The sequence below is a fragment of the Thunnus thynnus genome, chromosome 20, assembly GCF_963924715.1.
Source record: "Thunnus thynnus chromosome 20, fThuThy2.1, whole genome shotgun sequence".
In the NCBI taxonomy this organism is placed as follows: domain Eukaryota; kingdom Metazoa; phylum Chordata; class Actinopteri; order Scombriformes; family Scombridae; genus Thunnus; species Thunnus thynnus.
In genome coordinates this window covers 16,385,838-16,408,472 of record NC_089536.1, presented here as the reverse complement: position 1 = coordinate 16,408,472, position 22,635 = coordinate 16,385,838, and the positions used below count along the sequence as shown (strand labels likewise).

At 40.3% G+C, this 22,635-nt stretch overlaps 2 protein-coding genes across 9 annotated transcripts in view; one reads left to right on the top strand and one right to left on the bottom strand.

The window, feature by feature from the left end:
- Positions 1–7,126: 7,126 nt before the first annotated feature.
- Positions 7,127–13,018, top strand: LOC137172554 (testicular acid phosphatase homolog). Its single transcript, XM_067577058.1, has 10 exons — positions 7,127–7,408; positions 7,855–7,941; positions 9,041–9,196; positions 9,467–9,565; positions 10,428–10,523; positions 11,015–11,147; positions 11,446–11,528; positions 11,640–11,746; positions 12,022–12,203; positions 12,441–13,018. The coding sequence occupies exons 1-10, from the start codon at positions 7,301–7,303 to the stop codon at positions 12,548–12,550; spliced, it is 1,161 nt and encodes a 386-aa protein (XP_067433159.1). The 5' UTR covers positions 7,127–7,300; the 3' UTR covers positions 12,551–13,018.
- The window catches only part of mybpc2b (myosin binding protein Cb), a 27,412-nt gene continuing 17,651 nt past the window's right edge, over positions 12,875–22,635 (bottom strand). For all 8 annotated transcript variants that reach the window (XM_067577057.1, XM_067577049.1, XM_067577052.1 and 5 more), the window contains 17 exons: positions 21,706–21,875; positions 21,151–21,316; positions 20,905–21,011; positions 20,777–20,806; positions 20,531–20,673; positions 19,317–19,476; positions 19,040–19,144; positions 18,695–18,883; positions 18,426–18,560; positions 18,017–18,184; positions 17,654–17,742; positions 14,829–15,024; positions 14,511–14,650; positions 13,963–14,122; positions 13,719–13,855; positions 13,303–13,489; positions 12,875–13,029 (listed from right to left, as the gene is read on the bottom strand). In XM_067577057.1, coding sequence (XP_067433158.1) covers positions 12,998–13,029; positions 13,303–13,489; positions 13,719–13,855; positions 13,963–14,122; positions 14,511–14,650; positions 14,829–15,024; positions 17,654–17,742; positions 18,017–18,184; positions 18,426–18,560; positions 18,695–18,883; positions 19,040–19,144; positions 19,317–19,476; positions 20,531–20,673; positions 20,777–20,806; positions 20,905–21,011; positions 21,151–21,316; positions 21,706–21,875 — 2,314 coding nt within the window. In that variant the 3' untranslated portion in view covers positions 12,875–12,997. The remainder of the gene's footprint in view (positions 13,030–13,302; positions 13,490–13,718; positions 13,856–13,962; positions 14,123–14,510; positions 14,651–14,828; positions 15,025–17,653; positions 17,743–18,016; positions 18,185–18,425; positions 18,561–18,694; positions 18,884–19,039; positions 19,145–19,316; positions 19,477–20,530; positions 20,674–20,776; positions 20,807–20,904; positions 21,012–21,150; positions 21,317–21,705; positions 21,876–22,635) is intronic.

The following is a 22,635-nucleotide window of genomic DNA, read 5'->3' as shown; positions in this document are numbered from 1 at the left end:
GTCTGTGGGCTGCTTCTCCGCTGATCGAGGAACCATGAAAATGTGAAAGCTTTTTATTCCTTCACACTTTAGAAGTGGCAGAAGAAAAAAACACGTTTTTAACATGAGAGTAGTGTGTTCGCTATGGCCGTGTGGGCTGCAGTCATAGCAACATAAAAAAAAAAAAAAAACTAAAAAAAAAAAACTCCTGTGGCCTATTTAGGCATTGTTTATATGAGGGTAGACAACACAGCACAGTTAGCAGGCTTAGCTTGGACTCAGAATCCAAATTCTTATGGAAAGTATGAGGAAAAGATGATACTGACCTAGTTGGATTTAATTTGTGGATAAAAGAAAACCAGAAGCCTTTTGATTTAAAGTCTAGTCTTTGTTTAAAGATTCCTTTTTTGACTGTTATTACACAAAACTATGTTGGTGGATTCTGAGCTTACTACTGCTGCTCTCAGAGGGGTTTCTCATACTGTACTGAGCATACTTTGCTTTTGTTTCGGTCTATATTTAGATTCCCCCTCGCTTCCTAGTATCATTAAGAGCCACGCAGCAGATCTTTTGACTTGGGAATATTATTTCGTTCCTCGCCCCCCAAAGATCTCAATTAATAATCCAGAGAGAGTAGCTACACAAACATACTATAAGGGAAGTTATTCTGGTAGACATGCGTAGCATCCAGTGTACCTTGCAAGCACTCAGGAGACCTTGTAACCCCAGACAGTTTTTCACCTCTTCTGGGGATAAAACACTCAACCTGACCAACAAGGCATGTCACCCGGAAAAAAAAAAACTGTTTGTTTCTCTTTCCACTAAATGCCGCTGAAGTGGCTGTGGAGCAGAGTTGCTGTGTGTGTTGTAGGTTACATTTGTGATGCACTGAATCAGGTTTCTATGTGTTATTCTTTTGTTCTCATGTGCAAGAGTTAATAGCTTTATTTATTCATTTATGTGTTCACATTATGTGTCCATGCAGTATGTTAATATGACACAAAAGAATCACGTTTTCGCCCTTGAAGTTAATTCTAAATGTTAAAAGTGCTGCAAATTGAGTTGAAATGAGTCTAATGATCTCACACTCTAAGTTGACGTAATTTGTCCATGTCAAAAATATCCCTCCAAATGAAAATCAGAAATACCGGTAAAACCAAAGTTCACCAATGCGTAATGGGCTACTGTGCAATGCTTTCTAATCATATTACATGTTACCAGAAATAGCAAAAAAGAAAGGTGTTTGTCCATAAAAATGCTGGTTAATGTACTCTGTAGGCTTTTAGTGGAGGATGAGGTTTGAAGTGATTTTGTTTCCAGCATACATTACAAACAGACACCTTCTGTGTAATTACTGGAGGAAGGTATGTAGCAAATTGTTCCCCGGTGCATGCACACCCACACATAAACAACTTTTCAGGCTGATGTTATTATTAGATCATTACACTTACTTGATTATTGATTTACCATAATTGCTGATAGGGGAAATGCTTTTACTTGCGTGGTTAATTTTGTGGCTTTTACTTACCCTGTTGCTTCAGGAGTGTACGCATTTTCTGCTTAGGCACTAATAGCTGAAGGAATAGTTTGGCATTAAGGGAATTTTGCTTATTTAGTTTCTTGATTAGAGTTAGATGAGAAGATCAATACAACTTTTATGTCTGTACGGTAAATATGAAGCAGATCTTGTTACCTTTGGACTAGCTGTTCCCCTGTGTTTCCAATCTTTGTGCTAAGCTAAGCTAACCGGCTGCTGGCTGTAGCTTCATATTTAGTGTCAAACTATTCTTTTAAGTCGCTCTAGATACTGGATAAAAAATCAGCTTAATGCTTGAATTATAAATATCCGCTCTTGTGACACTAAAATACAATTCATTTGATATTAATCTAGTGTGAAATCAGCCATTCAGAGGACAAATTGAGGCCAAAAGCAAAAAGAGTCTGTCAGTCAACATCACAGGCAGGTATTTCAATGGAAAGACGTGGAGATTTCTTACGTGGATAACACAATGACATATAAGAGCAGTACTAAACTCATCTTTCTATTTTTCACATCCCTTTCCTCACATCTTGCTTATTCTCCTTTTGTCCTAAAAAGAAGGACATTTTTGTCCCATGGGGGATAACAATATTGACGTCAAGAGATGAGTTATTGATTGAGAGGACAGCGAGACAGTTGACATGCAGCAGACTACTTCAGGTACCAAACTGCAGAAGCATTCATACATGTATGCGGCATGTGTGAAGAAATATTCACTTCAGTGTGAGGTGATACATATCTATTGAGTTTTTAACACATGTCGAACAGACATACACATGTTTTGAGGAAAGAGGAAGGATGTTTGTGCTCATCTCGCCTCTGCAGGCCACAAGAGCTTTGCTGCTCACTACACATCTTTACATGTTGGGGAAATTGATGCAACACTGCTTTGTTCTAACGCCCTGCGATATATATGAAGAGATAATGAGAGTGCGTTCTGTCCTGATTGAATGGGATGATGACATCGATATGAAATAGCTCCGGCCTTCCCATGGCTTCTATGTGTGTGTATTCCACATAGATACATCTTCTTGTCTAGCGGGTCATTTGACCTGCTTTGTGCTGATTGAAACACTGGAAAATAAACACACAGCAGTTCAACCCCAAACTGCACCACTGATGTTCAAGAAACGACTGAAATTGGATGCAAGTTCTGCAGAGCTGGTCAATGTCACAGAGAAAGAGAGAGAGAGAGAGAAAAGAGTCAAATGGCTGAGCGGAGACAGTTCTCATGTATCATTTTGTGGAACATATCAATGACCATAGCAACATACAGAGCAAATAGATCCCCACTGGTAATTATGCAAATGTGGATGTGACATGTGAATCTGCGCCCAGCATGATGCGACGAGAGGGGAATTCACCAACATTTGGCTGCTCTGCCTCTGCTACCATTAGCTTCCACACCCCTCCACCACCCCCCCACCCCCCCCTTCTCTCTCTCTCTCTACCCCCCATCACCACGTTTCCATCCCCTCCTCCTCCTCCTCCTCCTCCTCCTCCCTGCCTGCCTGCCTGCGTCCATCTCTTTCCTGTTCTCGCTGCGGTGTTGCTATAGCAACGGAGAAATGTGGGAATACCTCCGTCCTTCAGAGAGAGGGGAGGGAGGGAGAGAGAGAGAGAGAGAGAGAGAGAGAGAGAGAGAGAGAGAGAGAGAGAGGCAGAAAGGAAGAGGATGGGAGACAGACAGAGAGGGAAGGGGTAGACAGAAGAAGAGACAAGAGAGGAGAGAAGAGAAGGGAAGGAAGTGTGGAAAAGACTGTTAATGAAAAGACAGAGAGCGAGTGACTGTGACTCACTGCCTGAATGGACACCATCGCCCTGTCACTTAGCCCCCTGACTCCAAGCGTTTGTCCCCCATCCTCGGCCAAAAGCTACCCTCCCATTGATATTCAGTCTCTGTGAAGAAGACGCCACTGTTATCTCAGTGGAGGGGTGGGTGCCAGTGGGGGTAGGTTCGACTTAGATGGCACGGTGTCGCACAGCCATGGCGTAGCTTCACGCTGGGCCCTACGCACGCCATTTGTTTGACGATCCATGTGTTCTGGATGTCTCCATTTGTAGTGAGGCTGCAGTTTCCATGACAACGTCCGGACTAAAATAGCACCGCGCTTTCCTCTCTCTCTCTCTCTCTCTCTCTTTCTCTCTTTCTTTCTCTCTTTCTCTCCTCCGCTCACAATACACTCATAACTGTTCATTCGGGCCTCGTTCTATCAGGCTGAGATGTCCCATACTGCTCATCTCCATTCATCATATGGATTGAAGCACATGTAACCCCCCCCTACATCCACCCACCCATCACAATTTCTCTTCATACACACATACACACACACACACACACACACACACACACATACACACACAAACACATACACAGGCATTCACACGCACAAGCATTCACACACGCACACGGACGCGCGCATCACATCTCCTCCCACCTCTTATCTCCCATTTTCAGTCTCTCGGTCGCCCTGCAACAGATTCTGTCAACATGCATCAACCTCTGCGTTGTCATGACGACGGTCTTGAAAATCACTGCAATTATTTCAACAAAGACAAAAACACTACAGCCACTTGGGGGAGAGGGAGGAAAAAGGATGGAGTGTGTGTGTGTGTGTGTGTGTGTGTGCGTGCGTGCGCGTCTGTTTATGTTTATGTTTATATTTATGTTTTCTGTTTATTTGAGTGACATAGAGAGAGAAAGAGATGCAGTGTTGTGAATCGGTGCATGCGGGTTTAGTGACCCTTCAGTGAACTGGTGTGTATCAATATGGCGTTTTCCACAGCAAATGTGCATATGTTAGTGTGTGTGAGCGTATTTCATGTGTATGTACAGTATGATGTGTGTGTGTGTGTGTGTCTCTCTCAGTCCCATATGGTGAAACTGCTTTCTTTTCCTTCACTTAGACCCTCGAGTAAGTATATGTTGTACTGTAAATCAGTGCAGGTGGACTCACTGACCCATTTGTACAGGTGTATGGTTTTTCAAAGCCAACCTGTATCAGCTACCACACGTGTGTATGTGTGTGTCTGTGATTACTGTACACTGCTGTGAGATAGAAAGAGTAAAACAGATGGGCAGAGACAAATCTGCTCAGTGGTGGTCTCAGAGTCTATTTTATGCTACTTTTTTCATCAAAGTACTTTTGATACTTACTGTAAGTACGACATTCTATATTATGAAAAAATCCTATGACCAAAATTAAAAAAAAAAAAAAAAATCCTTAAAATTGTTTTCATTGCTTTCATCAATTATTTTGAATGCTAGTGAGTATTTATCTCACCAGGACGTGTGTATGGGGTTGACTCAAAATAAACTAATATGCCTGTGTTCATGATAATAAAAGAAAATATCACTAAATGCAAAAAGTGTGGCTTATTTGTGTGTTTTTAATATTTTAAAAATCTGTGGAGATCTGTGGTAAAGAGTAATTCAGGCTTTGTTTTTGTTGACAATAAGAAACATGTAGAATATCACCAGACTTATCTGTTAATTAAATTAAATTTGTTCTCTTTTGTTCATTAAATTAAGGTCTGTAGAGTATTAATTTAATCTTGAGAACAGTTATGTTACACTGACAGGCCTCTTCTGTGAACACTGTATATTACTTAGTACAACAGATCATATCTTACACTTATCAAATATGATGTCAGCGCTGTATAGCTCTAAATCTTCACACTCACTAATCCCATTGTATCCCATAAAGCTGCTTTGATACTAACGGATACTTACATGTGTGCAGAGTCAGGGAAAACAACTCCAGGCCCTGTAATTTTGGGGCCAAACCCACAGCAGATGACAGCATGTTATAATGAGGCCCTGGGCCAGTGTGCATGTGTGTGTATGTGTGTGTTTATTCACGTAGGAGGACAGTCTGAGACGCCAGGTGGGTGCGTCAACACTTAACCTATTTTCTTTGTCAAGCTATGAGTGTCCTTAAGAATATATGACAGTGGCTTTAAAGTGGAGTTATCCACACTGAGGGGCCAAACGTACATCCTTAAGATCAAAGGTCAGGTAGTGGAGCTATAAAAGCATCGTCTTCTTTACTGGAACATACACTTAATGTCAGTCTGACCGAAGATTTGGGATGCTTCTGTCTGTAACTCATTTGACTAAAAGAGGATAATGTGTGAACAAGTACTAAGGTAATTGCATGTATTCATTTGATCTTTTATGTCTTTGAATCTTTTTGGATGTGACATTTAGTTGAGCATGTAATCTAATGTATATGACATTTCATTCACATGTTTTTCATGAATGATTAAATCAAGATGACATAAAATCTGGGCAGAGCGCTACAATATTTTGCAAATGATGACACAACATACATATTTAATATGTTGTTTAATTGATCTGAAAGACACATTTTTGCACAATCTTCACAAGCTCCACTAAAATTTAAAAGTATTCATAAAATTCAGTTCCTCATAGCCTTTAACAATTAAAATTTCTTGCCATTTTTTTCCCCTTCACGTCAGCAGGGGAACTCTTTAAAGGAGGAAGAGACTGACAAGTCAAAAAGATGTTGAAATTCCAGGAAAGTTTGGGCTGTGTGTTTCTTCTCTGTTGCATCTGCTTGACTGAGTGTCGGGAGCTGAAATTCGTCGTAGCTGTAAGTTTTTCCTTTTATTTTTTTTCTATGCTCATAATTAAAAAAGTTAACAATTGTACATAGTATTGCAGTTTCATATTAAGCTGTCTCGTGAAAGATACACACATGCAAGATGTTTGTATAATATTACTGACAACATTTATTTGTTGAATGCTAGATTTTTAATATCTGGAAGCCACTTCAGATCACATGAGAGTGATATCATTGCATGTCGCTGCTGATTACACTGTATTTTTCTGCTCAGTGAGTCTTATTATATTTACACACTGTATGTGGCAAAGGATTACTTTGAGCCTAAACTCCAACAGTGTCAAGCATATCTCTCCCAGACACTACAGCGTTGTTCATAAACCTCTTTGCATATCTTTCTCTTGCACTGTAGTTCAATATAGAGTGAACAAATGTTTATGGAACTTATTTATTTAGGTCGTCTTCTTTAAAGCACCTTATCTGGTATCTCAAATGTTATGCTTGTGTGTTTGTCACAGACTACAATTTAATCTGTAGCCTTACAGTAACCATTTATCAAGAGTTTGGGTTAGGTTTACTACTTGCTATAGTGGAATTTTACTCATTGCAGCCTTATCAGCATGTTTTTGTGTGTGTTTGTGTAATAAAATTATATTAAGTTGAAAAAAATACAGTTTTATTACATTTTATTACATTTTATCTGATCTTTTTTTATTTTAGTTGATTCAAGTTAAGTTTGCATCAGTTCAGTGATAAATCTTAGTTCTAGGCAGTCTCAGGAAAGTGTTTTGCATCAATTATCAATGACCTTTAAAGGCAAACCATGACTTTGTTGACTTGTATGTGTGGTCTGCTTTTATTTGAGGTTTTACACCCAAATGAGTTTAAATCAGTGCGGTGCTAACAGGAAAACAGTGAATCATGTGTCCATAAACCAGCCTAATCGACCTGTGTGTTACGTCACAACCCAGAACGTGAGTCCTCAAGTTAATAATAACGGAGCAGCTTCACAGTATTTGTGTCTTGGTGACGTCACCAAAATGACTCCTCTGTGTCTCAAATCCAGAGTGAACTGTCCAAGATCACAGGTTTCTATATCTGACTTCTGTCTCAGGGTGGATTACTTTTCCCTAAGTACACAGTGTAATGGCTGGCACAGCACGGTGGCATCTCAATCCATGTGACATAATCTGTTATGACTTTTAAGGTGTTCCGACATGGTGATCGATCGCCTATTGAGTCGTATCCCAGGGATCCTCATGGGGAAGGAGTGTGGGCTCAGGGCTTCGGACAGCTGACTGAGGTGCTGCCTGTTATTCTGTGTGTGTGTAGGGAAAGCAAACATGATAGAAATATATGTGTATTATTATTATTATAAATGTCTATATGATTTATACCTCTTTTGTATTTCTTCACAGGCCTATGTGTACAGTAGCTTTAGATGTGGTGTCATAAATTACAGTATATTTCACTTTCAGTCTCTAATAGACTTAAGTCTTAAGACGGAGGAAAAGCTTGCTTTATAGAGATTTAATTAAATTCCTTCCTACTGTGACATTGTTCTACTCTCAGGCAATTAGCCAGTTTACAATGTATAAACTTATTATTTCCGGCTTTTGTAGACCTTGTAGAAGGGCTGAAATTTGTTATGTTATGTAAATAAATTCCATCTGACCTTAAATCTGCCAAATTTTCAGCAGAAGGTCAGATTTTACAAAAAAATAACCATGCTGGCAATTTTCCTTTCAGCTGGGCATTAAACAACAGTTTGAGCTGGGTAGGTTTCTGAAGAAGCGTTACGGAAACTTTCTCAGTACAGACTACAACAACAAAGAAGTAAGTGTATTTCTGTGTGTGTTAAATTTAGCTTTCTTTCAGCTGAAGGCCCTTACATGTATGTCTTTCCATTCAGTGTCACCTAATCCTGCTGTCATGTGTTCTTCCACTCCAACATGGGAAATTAAGTTTGTGTCTTGCTAGCCACTGTCTGTAATGGATGTAACCATATACACTAAGTTAATGAGCATGACTCATGTTGGTGATATGACTTGTAATATGCTGTAACATGTGGGGAAATATTGCCCCTGGGCTCCATGTACAGTACAGTTGGCAGCACGCATGTTGGTTCAGGGTGCCCCCAGGGTTGCATGCTCAGCATACTGTCATTATGGAGACATGATTTCCGCTTTCTTTTCCTGTCCTTGTTTTTTTCACACTATGTGTCTTCCTTTATTTTCTCCTGCTTTCTCTTACCCTACCCTCTCCCCCTCTCCATCCTTGCATTCAGTCTTCTTGTCCCTCTCTTAAATAATATGCAATTACCACAAAAATAACAACTCTTCTCAGTATCATTAGTGTTTCGTTGCCCAAGTCTCAGTCAACTCATACCGTACCTTCCCCTGCGCTGCCATGTCTGTTTTAATTTGACAAAAGGGAGGGAAAAAAAGAAGCATTCTCAGCATCACAGGAACATCCAACCTTATCAGTGTGATTTACTGTGTGCAAAAACCTGACACAGGGTGACAGAGAGATATAGACGAGCGAAGGCTGATGTCAGAAAAGATCACAGAAAGACGGATCTTTCCCCCCCTCCCTTGCTCATCCATTTGGATCTCTTCTGACTCCCATCCTCTTTTAAGGGAATACCTCAGTTGACTTGGAATAAATACAGCTCACTCATGATACACTGCTGCTTAGCTGGGTGCATTTATTTTGCATCTTTATTAAATAAAAATAGAAAGTGAATTATGTGCGTTTCCACTTTGCAAATGCAAATGTAGTCCTTTTGAGTTTCAAAGTGCATTTCCACTTTCTATAAAAAGCAAACTAAGCCTGAGTGTCCCATTTGGAAGAACACAGTTGACAGTGGTATCTGTGACAAGTATAGTACCAACATATGCATGTATTTACCATGTTCCCCCCATGTCTCCAACAGTTATATGTGCGTAGCACTGACTACGACCGCACTCTCATGAGTGCCCAGGCCTGCCTCGCTGGGATGTTCCCCCCAACCAGACGCCCACCTCCAATCATGCCCCAGTTACTGTGGCGGCCTATTCCAGTGCACACTATCCCCAGGGCCCAGGACAAGGTGGGCTGCTGAGCCACATAAATATTTCCTTTCACACAGCAGCCATACACAGCTCAATAGAAACCTGCTCTAGATGGAGTTATTTGAGTCTCTCTCTGTAACTCCGTGTTACTGTCTGTGTTCACTTAAAGCTGTGAACCTGGCGCTCTGAAATTCCCAACTGTTTTAAAGTGTGAAATGAACATATAATTGTGCCCAGAAGACTTGCAATACCTGCAGTAATGTGCATTATTTCCACTGATGTTGTGCTGTTGTTTTCGATTTCTCAAGCTGTTGAAGTCTCCAGGCAAAGACTGTCCAAAGTTCAGAGCGCTGATGACGGAGACGTTTGAGAGTGAGACCTACCAGAGGTTCCTCAGGGCTCACCAGGTGATACAAACAGTCCTCACTGTACTGTAACTCATCCTCAGCATCTGTTCAATGACGTGAACGTTCTACTCGCAGCATCACTTTACAATGAGTCATGTGCCTGCATGTCGACCACGGAAAACTTGCTTGTAACTCTGTTGTTTTATATCATCACCCTCAGATTTGCCATGAAGAATACTTTTCCTGTCTAACAGCTGCTCTCTCTCTACTTACCCATGCCTTGATTTGTAAATGAACTGACGCCGTGAAATGCACATTTCTGTTTAACAGTGAAATATATACTTCACAGTTGTCGGTGCCAACGTTATCAGCACCTCCAGTGGACGTGTTAGGTATGCTGTAGACATCATGTCCTCTCAGTAATTTTCTCAGGCACGGTGACTCCAGTGCCTACAAAAAGCTGCACAGTGCAAGTTCTCTCACATTCTCAGACACGCTAATTAACGGTTTGGATTTAATTAGATTAAGAATTACAATGAAAAGGTTTTAATTAAACTGAGTCCCATGTGCTGCCTATTAAGGTGGTGTCTGAGATCAGGAGCGGGAGCCTTCTGCATTGGATTTTAACACCCTCTGCTGGAGGCAAGTTACATGCAAGAACCAAAATGGTGCAATTTTTCACTATGTTGTCCAACCAAAGCTTAAAATAACAACATTCACTACATCAGTGAACATTATGAATCCATAAAAATCAACCAACTACTGCTACTGTGTGCACTTTTAAACTACAATCAGCAAGAGCCATTGTACGAGCACCTGCAAAAACAACCACAAAGAAGTTTTATATTACCGTATGAAAATGGCAAGTAAAGCATTTAAAAGAGTTGAATGTAATGTTCCTCTTTCTCTTCTTTTTTTGCAGAACTTTGTGGAGGGGCTTTCCAACCACACCGGTTATCCAATCTCCAAACTGGTTGGCAAAAAAATATGGAGGGTCTATGACACGCTTACCTGTCAGGTATACTCAATGATTCACAGCAAGAACTCAAACATACAGTAGAGACATGCACATAAACAAGCTTGTATACTACCTGTATTATGCAGTTTACAAATGTGTCTATCACTGATACAAACACCAGCTGCAGAGCAGAGAGAGAGAGAGTCAAACAGAAAGAGAAGATCTGCTTTCTTTCAACACATCTGCAGAGACGGGGAGGGGGGCTGGAGCGTAGGGAAATCATTTTTATACATACAGTAAGACATGAATAGGACAACATATTGAAATGATAATTAAAGCATTATGAGATGGGTGGATTCTAGGCCAGGTTGAATGCGCTCATTCACACTTGCAAAATGAGCATCTGTTATCTTCAGACCAGCGCTAAAAATAGCTGGGATAATAGAAACGATGAAATACAGCCATTTAAACCCCCCTTTGTTGTGATCCATGTGTTGTGTAATCTGATTATTAGCGTGATGCGGGGTAATGAATGTTATTTTCTCGCTCAGAGGATCCATAACTTGACTCTCCCACGCTGGGCCACCCAAGATGTTCTGGACACCCTAAAGAAAATAGCATCCTTTGAGGTCATGTACAGCATCCTCAGTCACAAGAGGAAAGAGAAGGCAAGGCTCTCGGGAGGTGAGGATTCACATTAGAGCAAATTAATTGAAAGCGCTGTTCTGAGAAAAATGGCATTAGAATACAAATGCTCTGTGTGTATCTACTGTTGTGACTTCTGGCCGACGCTTTGTTTATCCCTCTGCCAGTGTAAAGCCTGGGTCAGGGTCAGGTTTCCCAAAAGCATATTAGCACATATGAGCTAATGGGACAAAAATGATCACGGCGCAAAGACAAGATGCTTAATAAGGTCAAAGGGATCGTGTTGGTGTCTGGGAAAAATTTCATTTGCACTGCTGACACTGTGTTAATTTACCAGGCGTCCTGCTGAATGCAATCCTGAGGAATTTCTCCAAGGCTGTAGAGCAGGGGAGCACGCTCAAATTCATTATGTACTCAGCTGTAAGTTTAGCATTTGGGCACGTACACAACACAAATAACACATCGTAATCTATCTCACATGCTGTATCTCCTCACCTCCTTACTGCGTGTGATGTTTGTGTCTCATTCCAGCATGACTCTACACTCATAACCCTCCAGGCTGCTCTGGACGTGTACAACGGCCTTCTTCCTCCTTACGCTGCCTGTCAGCTCTTCGAGTTCTACCAGGAGTATGATGGGTAATGACTTTCCCCCAGCCTTACTCTGTGCACTTTTCTCTTTGCATATTTAATCACACTATGTAGGTCAGATGGCTAAAATACACCACATTTTGAGTGATTGCATTTCACCGTTTAGCAGCACCAAACCATTCTGTTTTCCTTTTCAATTAGATGGAAATATGGCAGCCATCCAGCGCCGCAATGGCCAAATTATCACATGATACAAAGCTATTTACATAACACTTACAACAAATGTGTGTCATCTCATTGTGTTCATCCTAATAATTCCCCAGATCCTATTCTCTGGAGCTGTATTACCGCAATGACTCCTGGCACGACCCTTACCTAAACCCTGTGCCAGGATGCAACGGGTTGAGCCCCTGCCCTTTGTCTATGTTCACTGAGCTGGTGCGGGATGTGGTAGCAGAGAACAGGGAGGCTGAATGTGGGCTTAGGATAAGGTTGTCAAACACAGGTGAAGAAAAAGTAGATTTTTTTTATATTCTCATGCTTGCACTGGCTTCTATGTGCTTCTATTTCAAAACATACTTTGGCATTGCTAAGCTAAGGTTTCACTGCATTATGTTTATTCCTGTATTCAAACCACCGGAGAGTGGTTTTTCAGCACAGAATGTCTGATTTAAAAATATCAGGGCTTTTCGGAAATGTTCCACCATCACTTGTACTGGAACCGGATTGTTGTCTCCCACAGGTGTCATAACAGCTCTTGCAGTGGCTGTGGGTCTCCTTGCAGTGGCGCTGTTGTTCAGCATAGGAGTGGCAATCCACAGGAGACGAGCACACTATTCCAGAGAGGTGTAGTGCACACGACTGTCACACATGTGCCAAAAATAAAGGAAGGTGCTTCTCAGATGTGGAGACAGCTCTAATAATAATGTGCCATGTATTTTGTATTCTATAACCTGATTATGTGTGTGTGTGTGTGTGTGTGTGTGTGTGTGTGTATGTGTATGTGTGTGTGTGTGTGTGTGTGTGTGTGTGTGTGTGTGTGTGTTTGTGTGGTTCCTTACTTCTAAAATTTCCATGATGTATATTTGCATGACTAAAAGAATATGTAGCATGTACACAATAGTTATGAAAAGTATATTAACAGAGAAATAAGAGACATTCAAAATAAACAATCAATTATCGCAGGCATCTCTAAATTTTATTTGATTCACTCATAACAGTGTGAGGTCTACATGCTGATGTTCACTGTTCATTCAGTGTTTGGTTCATATCATTTCACATTCGTTGCTGTTCGGTTTCTCACTTATCCACCTTGTCTGGGTCTTTGGGAACTGTGGAATAACAGAACAGATGAGGAGTGTTAGTTTTGATCGAAATAAGCCCTAAATGTAATATCATGCATGTATAGGATTGTATTGTATTCACATTTAAATAATTAAAATTGCTGCCATGGTGTGCACATTCAGCTTTTAGTGTAACCAACTACCTACGCATTGTTTGAAATCAGCATAACAAAAGAGAGACACTATAGGTTGCTCTCATTTAGTAGTACTCCTCTTCCACCCCTGCCACCCACTTCCTCTCCTCCTCCCCTCCATTCTTACTTCGGACGTCCAGCTTGCACTCCACTTCGTCCGTGCCAAGCTCGTTGACAGCCATGCAGGAGTATCTGCCTCCATCAAAGGTGCTTGGCTTGCGAATGTTGAGGGTCAGCACTCCCTGGTTGTTTTGCATCAAGAACTTGGGATCCTCACCAATGATCATCTTGTTCTTCATCCAGGTGATTTTAGGCTAAGATGTGAAAAAGTCAGATGAATAAATAACCCGGTGGAATAAAACTTACTAACTTTACTAACTAAACTTTCTTTTTCTAATCTTTTGATACTACTTTTTTGTCTTTATCTTGCAGCTATAAGCATAACATTTGATAAGAAACGAACTTCAGACTTTACTTTGCTCATGACAAGTGGCACTGTCAGCCTTCTCCTGTGAATCACGCTCCACAGACTATTTATTTTACCTTGGGGTAGCCTCTGACGGCGCAGGAGATGGCAGTGCTGTAACCGGCCACTACAGATCTGTCAACCAAGGGCTTGGTAAACTTGGGCGAACAGTTCATGTCTTTCTCCTTGAATGGGGTTGGTTTGTAATCCAGGCCTATATGGAGAAGGGTGTGAGAACATGCAAACTCATTTAGTCAACCCCATAAATCAGAGACACCTCATACATACTGTATGTACAGACACATGCACATACTGTCACACCTGTCTTTTCAATGGTAGCCGTGTTCTTGCTGAAGCAAGGCTCGTCACTCAGGCCACAGAGGTTTTCACTGTAGACACGGAAGTTGTACTCATTGCCCATGATCAGATCTGAAGCTGTGCAGTGTGTCCGTCTGTTGTGCTCATAAACGGTGTACCATTCCTGAAGAAAGATGATATTTTATTATATTCTCAAACATTTATTTCAGTTTAACATAAAAGCACAAGTTAAAGGAGAGGTTCACGATTTTTCAAGTCTGTCCTAAAACAATAGTCAGGTGCCCAGATGGACATGCTTTTCTTGCTGTAATCATTCCTCCTGTTCATACTGGCCATTAGAGGATCCCTTCATAGCGTACATCTGATTATTGTTTTAAGACAGACTTGAAAATCTGTGAACCTATCCTTTAAGCATACAAAATAAACCAAGAGCCACATCAAGCAGTGGTGATGGCTAGTATTGTTGTTGAGCCACAGGCCCCAACTAGACATTTAAGCAGGTTTGTAGTGCTTGAGGTTTGACATCCTCCCCCTCCTTCCCTGTCTCTGACCTTGGTCTTCAAGTCTGCCTTCTGGATGGTGTATCCAGTAATCTCACAGTTGCCATCATCCTTGGGGGCGTCCCACTCCAGTGCAGCATTGAAGCCCCAGACGTCTGTCACCTTCACATGCAAAGGAGGCCCAGGCTTTTCTGATTGGGTTAAATGTCAATGTCATATGTTCAGTACATATCAGTTGTTACGCTGTGATGATTTTCAAATTGTTTCTTTTTTTTAATGAATGGTAACAACGTATTAAATTTGTTGGACATTTTATTGTATATAACAGAATCAGTAGCTCACACATTTCACAAGTCCTGATCAACTTACCAACAATCCTGATTTCAATGGTGGCCCTGTCCTCCATGTTCTCAATCTGTACAACCAGCTCATATTTTCCTGAGTGTGCTCTCTCTGCAGAGCGGATAAAGAGGATGCTGTCCACGTTGCTGTTACGGACATGGACCAACTTGGGGTCAATAGGTTGACCATCCTTGTACCAGGTTGCAACGGGGCGTGGTTTACCCTGTGAGACACAAACATTGTTAAGTATACCAGAGATTTGGTGCACTTTTTTCATTTACCTTTCCAAAATGATTGATGGCACAGAAAACAAGGAAAATCTGTTTTGTTTTTAAGTGGTAGATGATAGCTTCTAATATCTTAGCTGGCAAAATATTTACCAGACAAGACTCTAAATTATAACAGCTACAAATGTGTAACTGTTCCTTCCTAAGAAATTGCTTTGAAATGGCTATATAATCTGGTAGTATACTGGAAATGTGCTCATTATAGAGTTTTTAAGAAACAACCTCATATGCTAATATGTACAGTAGTTTGACACACAAAACTACACACTGAAAACTAGTGAAGAAGTATTTTCTGTCAGTTAAACAATAGGGGTCTAATTTAATAAGAATTTTTGCAAATGAACAACTACGTATGAACCCAAATATAATGAATTGGCATTTCGGCACAACTAAACCAACTTAACACTTTTTTCAGTTTTTTCTTATAATTTGTACCAAATTGCACCTCCCTGTGTAAAATGTCCTGAAAATAACCCTTAAATACCTGCAAATTACTGCAAATTTCCAGGAAGTTAGTATAAAAGTAAAGGACCTAAAAATCACTATAAAGTAAAATATTACCAAATAGGTTATAAGATATTGATATAAATGGCAGAATTTACTTAACTCACACTTAAGTGAGAGAGTTAGGGGCTGGAGAAAAACTCTGTAAAATATAATATAAGAAGTTTGGGTTAATTAAGACTTCATATAACATCAACAGAATCTGACAGAAAATGGAACTAATTTGAACTTATTTGGCTTATTTATCATAAAAATTTAAAATTTATTTTGTTATAGTGCCCCCAAATCCTCCAAATTTCCCTCAAGCTAATTGTTGATGTTTTGAAATTTAACATAATGTCACAATCTGCTCCTTAGTGCCTCTCTGCAGCCACACTTTCTCTGGGTACGTCTCAAGTCTCTTATTTTGCTTGGAGGAGCAAGGAGCGAGGAGCGAGGAGCGAGGAGGGATCTCTGAGGAGCGAGGAAACATGAGAGCAGCCTTCATTGAAGTCTTTTACTAGCCGACATGCACCCTTATTGGATATCAGTTATTGATTGGACGCTGCACCTGATCTGACTGATCTGATACATCACTGCAGTTTCATACCGAAGTGGAGACAGATTATAGATTCAATTTAAATGTATCACTCCCAAGTTTTATACTTTACTTGTTTTCTGATTCATCATATAGTTAAAATCTATTAATTGTCGACCTGATCAACAAAAGAACCATTAACAACTTTCTTCATATATTAGAAAGATTTTTCTTTTCATGATCTATTATTTCCTCCATTAAACTGTTTCTTGCTGACAGACAGACTCTTCCTGACTTTAATTTTATCCATAATAACAGTTAAACACATTTATATTTTACATCATTTATCGTCATTTCCATTCAGTCACATGTGAGGCTGAAAATTCCTGAGCGTCGGGTTTGATATGAGTTACATAATTTCCATTTTCCCTGAAACATTTAGCCAAATACATATTTTCCAGTGTTCAGAAGAAATGATCATATTCTTAGTTATTGAATAATGAATTCACTATCAGGATTATCAAAAAATACAGATACAAATAATCAATAAATAGTATAAATGCATTCTGTGAGTAGAAATGGTTCCTGTGCCTCTGAGCAGGACACAGTATAAACGCAGAATGCAGGTTTTTATTTAGGTGTTTGTTAAACAGGTAACAGGCTGCAGAATGGAAACAGCTGCTCTAGCGGTGATAACTGTGAACCTTTATTAGTATTAGCACAGTGCACATGTGTGAAGACACAAACTCCATCAGAAGTTTCTACAGCTGTTAAAGCCGACTGACAGCTGATCCAGCTGTAATCAGCTGTCATCGTCATCAGAAACGGATGTCGCTTCACATGACACTTCAGAGGAGAGGACGTCTCATGTCTCTTAAAATAAATTTCCTTGTTTCCTCTCTCTCCTCGTTTGGTTTCCTTGTGTCTCTCCTTGCAGGCTCTCCCAGGCCATGAACTTTCCTACACTTCCCCACACCTGCCATCCTCAAGCTGTCCACCAGATGCCCTTGGACTTTCCCTCCTTTCCCCATCTACACACCTGTTCGCACTTCTCATCAGTCCTGCAGTTACCTGGTCTACTCCGCCCGCTCCTCACCTGCAACTCATTTCTTCGTTAGCCACTCACTTCATATACCAGCACAGATTGTTGTAATTGTCATGTTGCTTTTTGTCAGTGCTTTTGAGCTGTATCCTGTTACCAGGACATGTAGCAAATCTGTATCTACCTGCCCACCTGCCTGTCTGGACTTTTACCTGTCTTATCTCCGCAACTCTGTGGATTTAATTCAACTGCTGTTTTGGTCTGTTTGGACTTGCCACATATGTGTGTGACCTTTTGGTATCTTCTCTTTTGACAATATACTCACTGAACTGTGTGTTTCAAAACCATTCACAATAAACAAATGCCTTGAACATATTGGTGCCACCTGACACAATCTTTGTCCCTGCAGTTTCCCATTGATGTTTAAATATTTTACTATGAGGTAGCTCAATGTAGAACTAAAATACACAATGACCCAGGTGTGTTGAGGTGTGTTTCTAACCTGGAAGGGGATGGTCAGGTTGATCTTTTCTCCTACTTTCTTGGTGTACCTTGTTCTCAGATCGCGAGGAAGGCGGATCTTAGGATATTCTAAAGAAGTTAAAGACATTTCAATTAAATATGAAGAATGCAATTTAAAGACACACTATAGTGTAGTGTGACTTGTACACTGATACTATTCCTTCATATTATCAGTGTACAGGTCACACTACACTGAAAAGAGTAATACTAGAAGTCAGCACGACAAATCCTTCCTCATTAAAGTCAGCTCAAAATGTTAATGCTATTGCTGAATAAAATAATAATAACCCATAAAACATGATTGCATGTACTCTTTTATTGTGTCTGTTCACAACTGACTCACCCACGATCTCACGGATGGTGACGGGCTGTGCCATTGTAGCAGGAGGACTGCGTCCAGCGATGTTTACTGCCACCACCCTGAAGTTTATCTTCTCTCCCACGGGGAGGTTACGCACCACATATCCCTGCCTCTCACAAAGTTCCTTGTTTGCCACCACCCACTCAGTGTCTAAAACAAAAAAAAAATTCATGGGATTTATAATGAATAGTTGAATGAATAATGAATCATTTATAATGAACTAATGTTTTTATTCTCTTATATCCATTGATTATGATGGTATACAGTACCTGTTTAGTATATTTATTCTGGCTTTGTGTCTATATTATATATTATACATTTAAGAATATTAGAGAGTGTCTGTGAATGTTCATAATAATATATCATTATATCACAATTTTGCTCTTATCACCTCCTTCCTTGCAGTATTCAATAACGTAGCCATCCAGGCCTCCGGCTCCAACTTTTTCTGGGGCGAGCCACCTCAGGCTGCATGTGCTGTCCGTCACATCGTGCACCGTCAGACGCAATGGCTCGCTAGTTGCGGCTGAAGTTGACAGAGAGAAACACTTGAGAGATTCACTGGGTTGGCTGGAGAAATGTGATGCACAAAGAGAGAAGCACAGAGGAGCTGAGAAAGATGTTACCTGTGAGAAGAACAAGGATGGCTGTGATACGTACCAATAGGCATGAAGGGTTTGGAGTTGAGACTTGGCTGAGACAGGCCAATGCTGTTGACAGCAAACACCCTCATCTCATACAGAACACCTTCAATCATCCTCTTAGCCTCGTATGTAGTCGATTCATATACATCAAAGTTAAGCTTTGTCCATCTGGAAGAGCCTTTCTTCTTCCTCTCCATGAGATAACCTGATGGATTAAAAACAAGGTGAGCAAAAACATGTGCAGAATAATACTCAGACAGAGACAGAATATACACAGAAACTCTGTCTCAGAAATCAAATCAATACCCAATATGCCCAGCCCATTGAACATGAAGAGTTTGAGATAAAATTCACTCTTTACCTTTGATTGCTGCACCGCCATCAAATGTAGGAGGCTGCCAGGTAATAGTGGCACAATCCTCTCCCACTGATACGCATTTGACAGACTCAGGGGGGTCGGGCACATCTGAAATAAGATTATAGTTTTAGAATACATCAGCAAAGTTTAAAAAGCAGTAGGATAAATACTTCAATACTAATTCTGAATATTTAATCTCAGGTATTGTACTGTAAACCATATCACAGCACATCAGTTAGTTAGCTAACAGCAGCCCTGCTGACATTTAGTCCTCACTTACCCACGATCTTCACAAACAGCATAGCCTTGTCCTCTCCAGCAGGGTTGGTCACACAGATGTTGTACTTGCCCTCATCCTCCCTCTCGGCCCCCTCTATGATGAAGCAGCTCAAGTCTTTCCTGGACTCCACCCTTACACGCCCCTCAGTGTCTTTGATCTCCTAAAAAACAGGAAATTGTTGCGTCTAAACCATGGATGTATAATAAGAATAATTCTAAATTCCATGAAATTTCACTCTGAACAAGTACTGCCAACTGGCACATTACCTTTGACCTTACAGCTGGCCCTGACTAAATGGGTTGCTGCGTAAAAACATTAATTTTAACAATATTTGTGTGGCATTAAACATGGCACTAACACTGCCAGGATGTCCTCCATACAATAAATGTACATACTACAGTTGGTTTTTGTACCCAAGAGTTTGCACAGCCACTCTAAGGGGAACGGGTGAAAATGACAAAGGGGCACCTCTACCATGTGCAAGGTTAGAGACAAGATTCATGTTCACCCTAATGCTACCCCAGAGCGGCACTCTGGCTAACCATAGAAGCTTTGGGGCCAATCAGAGGGCCACTTGGGTAAATCAAAAGGGCATTTATGAGCCATTTGCGTTGACCAGAGAGAGACTTTGGCAGCACTTGGGCTCACCAGTGGTCGCTAGGGCCACTAAAGCACCATACTAATGCGACATTTGGGCTAAATAAGAAGCATGTAGCTGTCCGACGAGGGCACAGCCATATCACGCTTCCAAAACAGGGTACTCTGTGTGCTTTACTGCCTGTAGGCACACACATTCCCATTGGTTGGGTCAAATCTCAACAGAGCAGCAGTTTTTTTCAGGTGAGGTAGCATTTAACTCGAGCCCAGCAAAAGAGACAAAAGAGGGAGAGGAGTGATCCTGTCTTGTCCTTCCAATGGAAGCCATGGTAATGTATACGTGACAAAAAAGATCATTTATAAATAAACATTTTGATTTGAAGATTAGAATGATTTTTTTTACATAAGTTCTGTGCCAACCTTGGGACTTTGACCCATTAAGGTTTGTCTTAACCAATGCGATTTGTTCTGTTTACAGAGCAGTTTTGTCTCAGATAATGTATGCATGACTTTTAGAAGTTCAGCAATCCAAATCCTTTACGTGGTATTGCCTTGTAAAACCTGCACATGATTTTTTACTAAGCACTGTAGTGACCTTTTATTTGTCACATCCTTACGTGATCTCCTTTGGACCAAACAACTGTGGGTGCTGGCTCTCCTGTGATCTCCACATCCAGTCGGAGCTTGTTGCCTGCCACCACAATGATGGTGTTTTGGGAGACCATGTTTCCAGTGGTGTCCAGGTGGATCTTTGGAGGATCTTGTTAAGGTAGAATGTTCAACATGAAGAGTGAGTGTGGGAATATATCTTTTTTAAGATATGAACTATACACAAAATTAAATAATTTTTTAAGGCTACCTACCTTGTCTGGGCACATAGTCGATCTTAATTTCTGTTTTGAGAGCAAAAAAATAGTTGACAATATTATTCAGGCTGCTGATAATTAATGCTTCCACAACAGCACCTCCGTAATCATTCTGTCTTTCTCACCCAAGAAGTTAAGTTTGGCAGAAAGCGACAGAGCGTATCCATCAGGAACAAATGTGTAGTCACCAGCATCCTCTGGTTTCACTTCATCAATAATCAGCCGATGAAACCTGAAACAAGCAACAGAGAAGATCTAATGTAAGGAAAGTAACGTGTTTACATCATATCTGCCTCATTAAAAGGAAGGTAAACACAGAATTTATGGAATGTTTAATATACTATAAATTGTTTTCGCCCTCATCTTTCTACCTTCCAACATGAGTCATTCTGATGCGCTCGTTTGGCAAGACCTCCACTCCATCTTTGAACCACTTTCCTGTGACCTTGTCATCAGACACCTCACACTTGAACATGGCCTGTTCTGCTGCCTTGACCGTTAGATCAGCAATGTCCTGCAGCACCTCCAGTTCCTTTTCTGCATAAGACATTGGAAACCACAAGAAAACAGTTCAGGCAAGAGAGAGAGAGTGTGAGAAGGTATAGGCGAGAGGGGGGATGAGGTTCATGATTGTAACATCTTGACATCCACTGCCATGAGTTGTTTGTTTATAAAGAGCCCTTGGGCCACCAGTGAAATTCAGCTGCATCCTTTGCACTCAGAGGCAAAGATTTAAAAGACAGAAAACCTTGAACCTTAAATGTCATAAAGTCATAAAGTCTATACACTGGTGTAGCATCTTTAACTAGTATTTTCTTTTGAGCAAATTTTGAATAAATTTTAAATTTCTTAATGTTTTATAAACTCTACAATCACTCCAAAAGTGAAATTAAAACTGTTGTGTATATAACATTTTCCAGTGGTACCTTCCACCTCCAGCTCTCCCTTGGTATGTCCGCCGTTTGTCCAAGCATGGTACATTCCAATGTCATCGAGCGTAGCCTCCTGGATGATCAGCATGTGCTTCTTGCCATCCTTCTTGAAGCGATACTTATGGGTATCTTTGTCTCTGTGAAGCTCTACATCTTCAAAGAACCTGTAAATAAATATGAAATAAGCACATCTCTCTTTGAGATGTGTCACTGCTAAATGTTTAATACACTATAGTAACAGTGAGCCTACAGTACGGTGAGACTGATGTAAATCTTCAGGCTATAGAGTAATATTTCCGCTATTCAGTTATTACTAAAAAAATATTGCATTTATCAACTGGAAAATGTAAAAATAAAGTCTGTGCTGGATACACTATACTGTATAAATGATACTATATACTAATGGACACTAATAGATGTTTATCCATTTGTTAAAATTCATCATCTTACAGTACATTGTTTTTCTGAATTTTTCATCCCTAACTGTGATTTATTTACTTATTTGCTTTCTCAACCTTTTTAGATATTTGCAAAAGTATACTGAGAGAAAGCAATCTTTTTTTACAACAAAGGCAAAAAAAAGGAAGAAAAAAAATCAAGAGGTCTTTGAAATTACTTCAGGAGGATGGATCAGAAAGCATACTTTCTAAACTCTGTGTTCACTGTAGAAATCAGTATTTGAAGCAAGTCGGCAGAATGAGATTGATAAGTTCCAGATCTTCTTGTGACAAGTGAAGAAACAACAAATAAAATAGAGGTCTATCTAGTTGAGCCTGACAAATAAACAAAAGCCAGTAACATTCATATTTTGATGTGTACTACTAGAGTACACATCAGTTATGCACATTATAGCAGAATCGAAGGATTTAGAGATGAATTTATTGTGATGTAAGACTGAGTGAAAGAGAGAAAAGTTGTAATTCC

Excerpts from the sequence above, each read along its gene's own strand:
- LOC137172554 (XM_067577058.1), top strand. The coding sequence starts at position 7,301 with ATGACTTTTAAGGTGTTCCGACATGGTGATCGATCGCCTATTGAGTCG. Across the intron at positions 7,409-7,854 it reads GCTTCGGACAGCTGACTGAG|CTGGGCATTAAACAACAGTT; the intron begins GTGCTGCCTGTT and ends TTTTCCTTTCAG. Across the intron at positions 10,524-11,014 it reads ATGACACGCTTACCTGTCAG|AGGATCCATAACTTGACTCT; the intron begins GTATACTCAATG and ends TTTCTCGCTCAG.